Source organism: Hetaerina americana, unplaced genomic scaffold, assembly GCF_022747635.1.
Source record: "Hetaerina americana unplaced genomic scaffold, ioHetAmer1.1.p SCAF_12, whole genome shotgun sequence".
Taxonomy (NCBI): domain Eukaryota; kingdom Metazoa; phylum Arthropoda; class Insecta; order Odonata; family Calopterygidae; genus Hetaerina; species Hetaerina americana.
In genome coordinates, this window is record NW_027286292.1 from 6,819,793 (window position 1) to 6,832,426 (window position 12,634).

At 37.4% G+C, this 12,634-nt stretch overlaps 1 protein-coding gene across 1 annotated transcript in view; it reads left to right on the forward strand.

The window, feature by feature from the left end:
• Positions 1 to 5,129: 5,129 nt before the first annotated feature.
• Positions 5,130 to 12,634, forward strand: part of LOC139685795 (dedicator of cytokinesis protein 7-like) — a 95,832-nt gene continuing 88,327 nt past the window's right edge. Inside the window, exons 1-3 of the mRNA XM_071582913.1 lie at positions 5,130 to 5,257; positions 5,318 to 5,800; positions 9,720 to 9,800. Of these exons, the coding sequence (XP_071439014.1) occupies positions 5,130 to 5,257; positions 5,318 to 5,800; positions 9,720 to 9,800 (692 nt within the window). The remainder of the gene's footprint in view (positions 5,258 to 5,317; positions 5,801 to 9,719; positions 9,801 to 12,634) is intronic.

A 12,634-nucleotide genomic window follows, 5' to 3' on the forward strand; every position in this document is an offset into this window, starting at 1 on the left:
AAAAATGAGCGGCCTTCCCGAGGAGGAGCCGAACTGGCCTCTCATCCACAACCACTACCACCCGTCGCGACTCCCTCTTCATTAGCCGAATGCCTCGCGCCACTTGAGCTTTCCCCGCAATCCAGCGTACGGAAGCATTCCCTCGGCTGCGGTTGTCGCTAATGCTTGGATGCCGCCGAGCCTGGAATAGTAACTTATCGCTGGTCGACCTCCCTGAATGAATTATTAATTAACGTAGACGAATTTGTTTCGATTTTCGTGAGGATGCGTATGTATAAGACTTTGAAGACTTTGTTGCACGACAGTCATGATAACGCACATTCAAACATGCAGGAGTTCAGTCGTAACTCGCAAAATCTCGGCTTATCTTCGAGGAAAAATTGAGAAACGGTAAGTAACTCTACGCAAGATGTTACTTTATTATCTCCAGTGAGAAAAGGCAAAGAGCATAATAGTATTCATGTGCCTGTTGTGCATATTGCATGTACACATGGGTGGTCTGAAAAGTTTCCGACCCAACAAAGATTGAAGACATTTTTTCTAAAATTTTCTAAAATTTTTGAGGTCGGAAACTTTTCAGACCACCCTCGTATATATTGACGATTCTTTTACCATTTTTACCTGTTTGAGCGTTGGAATTGGTGAACATAAAATTCATATGAAATGAAGTTCAGCGTGAATATTCTATTCACGCTATGGATAAACACCTGGAAGCATGCATGGGGTGATTAGTGGGTAATTTTTTTCTCTTTGGTGTTATGCTGAATAAACAACTAGATGTTAACTCTATCCTCATAATATTAGCGGTTTTTTCAATTACTTTGTATCTACCTCTTAAGGAGAGTATTCTTTACTTCTGATGGTATTTTGGTTTGAATTAATACTCTGTCAACTAATTTTCATTAAGATTAACTACAGTATATGATAAAAGGATGACTTGCTCACATTAAATACATATTATTCATCTTCTTTGTTGTCAATCTTTTACTTTGCTCCATAACTTACGATTACCACTACTGACTAGTCCAAACTGAATGGTGATTAACATATGTGGGGGGAGATGACCGATATTAAATCGCTCTGTTATAACCAAGCACTTCAACTGATGTACTCTTATACGTGTAACTTCATCTTTTAGTGAAGACGGGGCACGAGGCACTGAGTTATCAAAAATGGTCCATATGAACATCTGCGTGCAGCCGAGTCATATGATATAGAAAAAAGGTGCTTACTATATTAAACTTGAGATATTGAGTATCAAAATGACTAGCATCTCTTCAATATGATTTCTGCGCTTATAACAAAAGGTCGGGAGCAATATTCTCCCATTCTGATCTCCGGACAGGGTCTCCAGAATAATTAAGTGAAGAAAAAGACATTTGAAGTACAAATACTAGAAATTTCAGCATACTATTACAGTATGGAAAAACATTACCACAATGAAACGAATAGGGTTGAACTATTGGCTGTGAGTTTGTAAGGTGACAATCCTATAGCTAATGTTGCTTTTTTGTGGAACTCGATGCCCATGTTTTGGTGAACTAGGTGACCATCAACTAGATTGAGAGTTTGACACCGGGGAAGACAACAGCAACGAAGTACTACCAGTGGTCAAGAGAGAGATGGGTGGATCTTGGGTGGATCTCTATGGATTGATTACTCACTTGATCACTGGCAGTACTTCGTTACTGTTGATGCCTCTATAGGTGACCAAAATAGCTGTACAGATTTCCACAAAAAATCAATATTCGCTTTAGGATTATCACCTTACAAACATAGCTACTATGATGCGTTAGCATGGTGTTAACTTAGAGAATTGTAAATGTAGAGGGACTAACACACCATGCATAACCCATATTATAACTTGTTCGAAAAATAAATATCGAGGGAAAGAATATTTCAAAGGACATTTAATATGACCAAAGGGCATCATGAGGTCGTCCTAAGCAATGTGTTGCTCGTAGGTTTTGCTGTTTGTAGAGTCGACCCCCAACTAAAATAAATTTACTCAAATATAAGTATTTATTGTGATTAATCTCGTTTCTCAAGAGATATAATTGAAGAGTGAGCGCGACGAAGAAATTTTATATCCAATGATTTTGTTAATACAATGGCACTATATTCTCAAAATATAATGTTTACAAGAGGTTGTAAACTAGAGTGGGCAGTCCCATTTGCAATTAATAAAGAATCAAAATAGACGAAGTTTTTAGTGCTGTTTAGTTTTCATATGATTTATACACACCTTGTAGAAGATTATTTGTGTTGTCGAGTATAATTGGTTAATTTCAATTGCAGTACCCGTCTTAGGTTGGACTGATCATGTTGTTGAACAGATATGAGCTGTATGGTAAAGGACATTGAGCGTTGCAGCGAAAGAATTACTTTAATCAAACAAGAATCCTAGCTAAAAATGTTGCCATAATACTCTAGAATATACAATATATACTAGTATAGTATATGCTATCTACCACCGAAAGGAATGAGAAAGGATTCGACTGAGGAACTGTACGCGTGGAAGACATCGCGTGACCGAGACCGAGACTTATGCTCAGTCAAAAACAAATCCGTAGAAAAGAGCGCCCTCGCAAAAGAAAAATTGTTCAAAAGAAAAACCCATAGATAGCTTATCTGCATTTCCCATCAGTCATAAATCTAGTCATGAACTGCAAAAAATTAGCAGAAATGAAAAAAATCGCTGGCCAGAGCATAGTAATTATTTGCTGAAGTTAAAAAATTTAGAAAGGAAAAATACTGGTGGATTAATGAAATTAAAGAACCTGACAGGGTGGAAGTGTACGAAAAAAGGAATCATTGTTCAAACAATGAGTATAGAAGGATGTATAGGGGATAATTTGGAAGATATCGTCGAGATTATAAAGAAATAAGCGAAATATACAATTGAGGAATAGAATCGGGCTTCGGCAATTGATTTGGGTAGATGGATTGGAGAAGGAAATAGATAAAATGTAATCCTACTTATGGCAATGTGAGTCACTTAAGAACGAAAATTCAGACGACATAACCGCAAAAGAAAAGTTTTAGGAGAGCCTGTGGAAGGAAAAAATAGCAATAAGAAGACTGGAAACAGAATGCAAAGCAGTAAAAATGTCCACCTGGTTCTTTAGGTTAGGTAAGGATTAAGGACAAATGAATTAAAAATAGTGATGGAAAAAAGGTAACCATGAAGACTGTTCAGTAAAGATTGTTCATCAAGTTTTTCAATCGTATAATTAATGCTGCAGAAGTGAAGTTTATGACCATATTGACGAATAATATGTAATGTACACTTGTTACAAGTTTCATTAATCTGACTGCAATATTGCGTCAGTGACAACTTGAAACAACCAGTTCAACTAGGGCAACGATGAAGATACGCAATGCTGGAGGAAACTCAATTAAACTTGTGTCACACATGCATCACGCATTAATATAATAATATAGCATTGGATAAAGGTTGGGTTTTTTCAGAATCAATTATTTCAATAAAAAGTTATGATCGCTCCTTATTGAGCATTCCTCGTATATGAGCAGAGAGTGGCTCTGAGATTAGGGTAAAATACTACGTTAATGGAAAGGTTAATATGAAATACTACGGTTGAGAACGAGGAGACGGAAAAATTGGGCACTCCTTCCTCTGATAGACACGAAGATCACTCCAGAAAGATGATTCAGTTCTGGCTAGCCGATTTAAAAAACTCTATTTTAGGTAGATTACCGAGGGTGTAATTATTGAAAAATAAAAATTTGGATAATAACGCTAAAACTTTTAAACAAATTTACGTTAGAATATATAACATATAACTCACGGGTAAAAGAACCATGAAACAAAATAAGATCAACTTTTCAAAATGATTTTGCTTGAAGTATGACAAAAATAAATTGATATTTTGCTGACTTAACTGATCAATGTACTCTGATGACTTCAATGGCCATTCCTCGGCGTGTAAAAAACCACGCTCCATATCAAAGATTTCACGAATATTTTCTAAACTTCCTTAATCAATGTCTTTAACATCAATTCCTTCCTCCATGCGAAAGCTTATTTGCCGAATACAATTCTTTTTCTTATGTCCCTACTATTATGACCAGTTTGATCCAAAACACTTCTAACTAGATAAGCTCTTTAATCTGCTCTGCTTTATCTCATCCTATTTTAACGTTCAACTTAGTCTTTTTCTTCCACGAAAGCCTAGTAATCTTTGCTTTGTTTTCATTAATCTTCACCCCATAGCTATCACGCTGGCTGTCCAATGGGCTCAGCAATGATCACGGTGCCCACTGGTTAACTAAAGCTTGTTCATCTGCGACCTTAACTGATCTTATCAATTCCCTGCGGACTATCATTCCTCCCTCCAGTTCTCTCCATATTCTCCTCCTCTTTTACCATTTTCTCCACATTTACGCTGAAAAGAACCTTTTTGTAAGCCTGGGAAGAGCGGTTGCCTTAACCCTCTCCCTAACTGACCATCCTAACTCTCGATCCTCCACTCCACTTCACTATGGCATCAAGCCTACCACTCGCCTTCCTAAACCCAAGTTGATTATCACCCAATTACCCATTTGTCTTCCTCTCAAATTTCTTATTGATGATTCTAAGTACCACGATATCCGTGTGCTAAATCAAGCCTTTTGTTTTATACTCCTCACATATGGCAACCATTTCCTCTTTTAGGAAGGTGCTAGCATTGGTCTTACAAAGTCTTCTGGCCAAATTCATCACTCCTAAATATTGCAAATGATGGCTTGGAAATTTTTCTTTCTACGTTTTCCAAAACCCTCAAGTAATTTCACGGGGATGTATATATTCGCAATGCCTCAATAACTTTAAATCCCCTTGTTGCCCTTTCTATTTTGTAACCAAGTGTGTCAAAGCTTAAGTTAAATCCAAATATGTCATATTCCCTTCCTATATTTAAACTTTCTGGCCTAATTTTTTTACCGCATAGACCCTTCATGAATTCTTACGACCTCTCATGAATCCTCTCCGGTTCAATTCATAATTTTCCTGATGCTTCTTCGGTAGCGTGTGCGGATTTTCTCTTCTTACCTACTGATAGTACCGTTAGCTTCGTGTTGTTGTTGTTTCATGTCCTTGGTAGTGAACGTCCGTGCTCTGCTCCCTCGACATGCCGTCAAACTGTGGGAAATGTGGTCACATTGTAAAGCGCGTCAAAGGCAATGTTGCCTGTGGTGATAGCCGTGAACAGTACCATCTTGCTTGTTCTTCGAAGACGGAGGAAGACCTACGAACCCTGTAGGACCTGCAACGGCCATGGCACTCTGTCTCGTGTCTTGAGAGGAAACGTTCCATCAGAAGTGATACCACCCCTATTAAGAGCAATGGCAGCCTTGCTGGTGAAGAACCCGCAGCTGCTACACTGACCAAAATCCTGACTCGAATCAAGTGCCTCCAGGACGAGCAAGGTGAGATCAAAAAGTCCCGTTTGTGGAGTCACGAGACAATAAATGAGTTGACTAAGTCCATTAGCAACGTCAACAGTGCAATTGTAAGCCTTGGTGAAAAACTCGAGAAAACAATTGGTGATTTGTGCCAGCTGCAGAAACGGGTGTCAGAACAAGAACAATACACCCACCAATTAGAGCAAGAAACCAAGAGAAATGTAGTTGAGATCCAGGGAGTTCCAATCAAAGAAGGTGAAATACTTAGTGCTATCATCCATCAGATATACCTGGTAATAGGAGTTCAAGTGGATACATCGGACATCGATTACGTCCATCGTGTGAAAACTCGTAGTGACTCAGAGCGACCCCCCATCATTATGCTTCGATTTTTGAGGCAAGGAATGGTTAGCGAGTTCCTTATCCGGCGGAGAGTTAAACGCGACCTTAGTACACGCAACATTGGGTTTAATAACGTCCCCAATCAGACAATATACATAAACGAGGCCCTCACACAGTTAAATAGGAAACTTTGCGCTAAAGCCAGGGAACTCAAAAGAGCAGGAAAATTCAAATATCTTTGGATACGAGGAGGAAGGATTTACACGAGTATAAGTGACGGGGGGGAACGAAGTGTGATTACCTGTTTCGAAGATCTCAGTAATTTCACATAAATGCCTAACTCCACAGAAATGTTAAAAAAGTGCCATGTAAACGCACAGTCATTATTCAGACACCTTGATGAGTCCCGGGACTACTTTTCTGCTCGAAATTATCATGCCATTGCTGTTTCTGAAAATTGGCTTAACGAAAACATCTCCTCGGAATCCGTCCAACTAAGTAATTACAACATTCTGCGAAATGACAGACCAGGAAGAGTTGGTGGTGGTGTTTGTTCTTTTGCTTCATTTTGCATCAATTTACTTCGTCATTATGCCATGTTCTGCCCTCTTCTATCTTTCGAATTATATCTTCTGCAATCCATGATTTTCTTGATTTTGTCGTGTTTGCTGCTCCTTTAGTTTCATTTTAAACTTTCAAAATCCCCTTTTTTCGGCATTTTCACATTTTTCTTTTACTGTACCCGTCTTCCTGTCCTCGAATTTCCTCTGCCTCCTGGCACCCATTTCTTTTCATCACAGTTAATACTTCCACATTCCATTTCCTCAACTATCTTTCTCACTTCATCTTGACGTGATGTTTCATTATGATCTAAATTATGTTCTGGCAGCTCCCAGGAAACTACATGTATACGAATACATCATCATGCTATTCCTAAATCTATTCCAAATCATTTTATAGTTTGATTTGTCTCATAGTCCCCGTGAATTTACCATGTATATCTAATTCTATCGGCGATGCATGAAAAAGGTTATCAATACGATTAAAACATTCCTCCGGCAGAACTGTAATCCCTGCAGTCATGCCAGGCTCCTAATACGTAGTCCCTTACCTCACTATCAGCTCACACTTCGCCTACCTTTGCCTTCCAATTCCCATCACTATCAAATGTTTCCTTCCAGAAATACCCATAATTATACTTCCAATTGATTGTGTAGCCTAGTTCTTTCTATCAATGAGTATGACTGCTTAGTGGAATGTATAGTATATCTGAACAATGGCCAATTTCGCTGTTTAAACTTTACATATACTAATGATATTCTATCACTGGAGTGCTCTTTAATTACCACACTCCTCCATTTGGTTAAATACTACTGCCATCTCTCGTTTGGTCCTTTCCCTTCACTGTATATTGCTCTATGATATTTGATGCAATAATCCCAATTTGATTTCCATCCCTCCTCGCGCAGCCCAAAACTATTTATTTTACTTCTTCTCCCACTGAACATTCTCTGATTTTCCTTTCCTCAACACCGACCTAACATTCCAAGTCCTGATTTAACTGGATCCTCTCTGTGTTGCTGCTCCCAATTTTACTTTGCAAGGATTTCGTTAGATGACGACCACGGAAGCTTTGCCACTACCATTCACGGCGCATACGGACCAGTGGGCCGAATCCCGTAGTTGTCAGGGCTCTTACTCTGATCTCTGTACACCATTGTTTCCTGAAGTAAATAACCGATACGATTGCCCGTTTCCTTCCACAATAGTGTTTTTAACGTAACACAATCACTCAAAGGCCACCCAACTGGGCTCAGACGCTTTACTGAGGAATAGAAACAGTGCGAACAATCTGGCTCATGGATAAGAATGAAATGGGTTGGAATGCCAAGATAAATGAGGAGATTGGGACAGAAACAAGTACAAAATGATTTATGTTGCCGGGGTTAGGTTATATAATAAAGTCATATCGTATTACCTTTATCGTCTTTGGTTATTTATTTTTATTGATAATGATGGAGATAATCGTTATTTTTTCCTCTTCCTAGAAGGGTACTTATGCTGAACTAATTTTTCTTTTCATCTGATTCCGATATTCGTATGTCAAACGGCCCTGTTAAATACTTCCCTGTCAATATAATGTTCAATTTACAGAAGACCATTCTAAAATACAATGCCAAAAGTAATGACTGTGTCTTGCAATGTGAATATAAAATATTCTATACATGTTTTCGCGTTTTACGTCATACTTGGTGGTATTTCATGGCTTAGTACCATTGACAGCAAAAATTCCATTTTTAAGGAGAGACGGTAGCATTAAAGATTTCCAAAGTTTCCGAAAAAATGCAGTATTTTAGCTCCTTTACACTGAACTTTGAGCAGTCATTTCTCAAATCCGAGAAATGAAATTTATTCGTTTGAATGACTGCTTTCAGTTCTCGAAAACCGTAGCGCTCTAACACCCCGCATCTTTTATGCTTATTTTTTTTATTTCCGCAAATTCTTCCACATCCATGAGTTCAGCTCCCACCTTTCAATACAATCGCGCAGAGAGTATGAAACGCCTTTCCACACGAGAGACAGTTCCCTTACCTCAAATTATTAAGTTCAACAACCTCTTTATCGATGGTTTATTCATATAACTCGAATCAATCAAACCTTCCCCCACTATTTCACAGCCAGTATAATCGCGGCAACACTGTTTTGATCTCTTGAATTAATGATGAAAATCAATAAAAATACGTTCCCTTCTTATAAACGCCTTACCAAGGTGGATTCGGAGGCCAACCACAGCCCATGAAAATTTCATTCCATCGAAAGGCAAACGGAAGTTCCCAACGCTTCAGAAAACAATATATTTCTTCACATAATGGACGGAAGTCATTTTTATGAATATTTTCTTAAAAGATTAATGATCAAGCGCATTCACGTGAATTATTTCTCCCGTGGGGTTTCCTCAAATTTAGATTAGGGGATCGTAAAAGTAATTCTTGTATCGTAATGGTACCAGGGACCTATTAATCATTCACAAACTAGATAGAACTTAGACGCTACATTCATTTTCATTCCGCGTCCAAAGAAAATGAGAAGTTTAAGACCTGTTATTTTGACAATAATTTTTATGGCAATATATTCTTCATAGATTAACAAAATCTTTGGATATGAACTTCGCTTTTATGACTCGCTGCTAGATAACTTTTAAATGTGATAGCAAAAGAATGAGAGCCATTGTATCTAAGTAATTACGTTTCAGTTGGGGGTGGGACCTCCAACCATTTAGATCAGATACAAGACTACTAGCAACACATAACTTAGGACGATATCATGATGGCCTTTGCTCACATTAGATGTTTTATGAAATATTGTTTACATTGACCTTAATCTTACACTGGGAATATAAGGAGTTATATATTATGTCTAGGGAGATAGGAATATAATACTCTTTAATGTAATAAGATACATTTTAACCCACCCTCGGGATTTCCCTTTTAATAACGCGTTAAATACATACACTGTTAGATACATGCACTTTTAAATACATAGCTAGTTAGTTAGATATATACACTGTTAAATACATACACTGTGCATACACTGTTATTAAAATTATTTCTAAAAACATCGCAAAAAATTGCATTACAGCTCTTTCTTAGCTCCCTCGTTTCTATTATTCCATGACTTCGTCTCTTTATACTCTTGAACTAAGGTTTCAGGATATTATATTTCATTGTTAATAATAGTAAAACAAAGTTTAAATATTCTGCAATTAAATTACAATTATCAAAGTATTTATTATTGTATATCATCACCCTCGCTCAATATCAGAACTTCAAAACTTCATCGTAATATTTTCTTTCGACGTGCTTAATAAATATTTAGTGATTCTATTGGCCTTCTTGGTCTCTGATTATTGAACAAACTACTTGCTCTAAAAAAGAATAATGGAATTAATTTTATATTCTTTTCTCTCCGCGCAGGGGTGAAACTAAGTCCCACATTGTGGGGGTTGAAAATCTGAAAACGTGGCAGGGAGGAGGAGCTGAGAAGAGAGAGTTTGAGTGAGTTTTGCGAAGAATGAAGTCCGGGTGTTCAGCGGAAAAAAATCCTTTATAATAGCGTTTTTTAATTTTATTTTTTTGCAATATTGAATGATAAAATCTACTTCAAAAATAGGCATGCGTAAAATTAACTCGCATTACACGTATTTTCTGTCAAGGCAAAGAAATATGATCGACTACATATTCACTATGCCAAAATGTAAACGGATTTTTAAGCTTTAAGTACTATTGCAATTCTAAATGACTAGATCTGATTAAATCTAATGCTAACCTAGAAATATTCAATAAAAGTCATTCATTCGGAACAGGAAATTATCATAATGGAAATTAATTCTTTAATAAAAGTCAAATACACCAAAATCAATGTGGGGCCACAAATGTCTCGAAACTCTTAGCCGCCCTTTGCTCAACCACAAAAAACTATATGGATCTCTAATATTAACTTCATAAAAGGAATAAAAATAAAAACGAAGGTAAAAATTAAATCTACGATTCAATATTTTGTCAATTGTAGTTAATTACGTTAATAAATGAAATTTTCATCACTTTAGGGTAAAATTAATATAATTGACTCAACGACCAATACTCCTGGAAACTCAGTTACCACGTGTAGATACTAAACGTTCGTGGAAAGTGAAAAGGTAAAACATCTCAAATAACACCATTTGTCAGAGGATTAGCCAAAATCGCTCTTGTGGTATTCGCCGGAAGCTATGGACTTCTTTATGAGAGGGGTCAAGGTCAAGTCTGTCCACCTTTTTCCCATAAACGTGGAGCAGACGTGTTAATCGCTCTTCCCCGTAACCTCAGGTACACCTTCGTTCTAATCAGGGCCAGAAATGGTTTTTTAGAGGTATCCATAGGGGAGCATTAAATTATCAACATATATCAATAAAATTAGCATGCCAAAAAAAATTACGATTAAGTTGGTTGGTATTCATAGTGAGCGAGGACGATGGGTAATAATACAAAAGAGTAAAAACTCATCACTGTTTTTGTCATGAAGCACATGTGCACAACTTTTCGTGTAAATTTGTGCGCACCGATATCATTCTTTGATTCTGGAGGAAAACGATGCCAAGACCAAATATTTTTTGTTTTCTTTCATTTCCGACCATTAATAATCATAGTTAGCACCAAATATTATTACTTAAGGAGTTCCTTCTTCCAGCCCTGCAGCTTTCCAAGCGCAAGAGTGTCATGGTATTTCAATTAGGAAGACTAATTTCGAAGATGGCCCACTTGCGTATCTGGCAATAAAGATCCCAAGATAAACTTCGTATTTGCTTAGCCCTTGGCCAGTGACTGCAGCAGCCGCGTTGGAGTGCGTGATCCCATCTTTTGTCTAAAAAAGTGCAGAATACGTTTACAAGAAAGCCTTGAGGGTTGATATTCTGACTGTACGTATATCTCCTGGGTCGCAGAGTCTTAGGAGTAACATGTAGGTTAAAGTTACTCATAATGTCAACGAACGCTGTTCATTCCCCTCTTGCTTGCTGCGAGAAGCTTTGCTACAGTATGATTATAGCTGAGCGATTGACGTTATACGAGAAGTATCTAAAAACGCTATGACTCTATGATTTAAGATATTTTAATGCCATGGAATTTAGTTCTCTTATTAATTGTTCTTCTATCGCTTGCGTTTCTTGAAAGAAACACCACCATACAACCGCCTCTTAAATCCATGTACGTTAGCCTTTCACTAGCGACAAAATTCCTTAATTATCGTCCGGAGAATCACTATTTGTATTAATTGTGTATCGGAATTTAAGAAAGGGCATATATATAGATATAGACATCAGTGTACCTGATACTGGAAAAATGTGCCCTTTCGGGGATGCATCGATCATCAGAAATAATTGTCGAACGTTTTCTACCAGCCACTTACTGCGGGACGCTAAAACCTATACTGGCCGTCAACTCAAAATGTCCATAGTGAATGAGCCACAATACTTTAGTTTTGGTCCCTTTCAAACTTTGTAATAAGTTCAGATACTCCCGAAACTGAGAAAGGTCATCTGCCCTTACATCAAGAAGTGCCGAGGAGTTGCCATCAGCTAGCACGTGTCTTCGGATTGCCTGCCCTTGTCTTCTCTAGTATCGCAAGGACATGGCGAAGATCACCAATAATATAATACGAACTTGGTTTTACTGCAGTACTTGGACATTTTGTTCCAGTCGGTTCTCCTTATCAGCCTATACTATATTCCCTACTACCGGTTGCTTGTTCATTTCCTATTTTCGTCCTCACCCGAGAAACTTTTAAATTCTATCTTCTAATTTTTTTAAACTCAAATAATGAAATTAGCTTGTTATAAAGGATTTTAAACAATATCGAGAAACTTGGCCGTCACTTGGTCAAAATTACATATATTTAATAAGTTCTAAATATTTTTTGGTTACCACTAAAATCTTGTTACTTCACTATCTTTTTTCAATTAAACTCTGTCTTTAGGATTTCGAAATCAAATCAGAGAACTCCAATGTACTCGATCACATTTTGAAATAAAGGGAACTTTGGAAACAATCCTTTGTACATTTATTTTTTCAGTTAACTTGACAGTGTGATTCTTTTAATACACGATAGCACGGCTCACCAAAAGCTGATGGAAAAGTAACTGCCATTGCATATTCATCAAAACTGGCCATAGAAAATAATGTTTTAACGCAGGGAGAGCGTTGAGGTTTCTATGTAGATGTAATTTTGCAAAAGCGGAAAAAATTAGCTTTTTAGTGTGAAGTGAATGTCGTGGAAGAAGTGCTCATCGAGTTTAACGTTCCATATGTTATAATACTATTTCAATTGCCTGTAGATGAGTAATACTCGAGAGAAG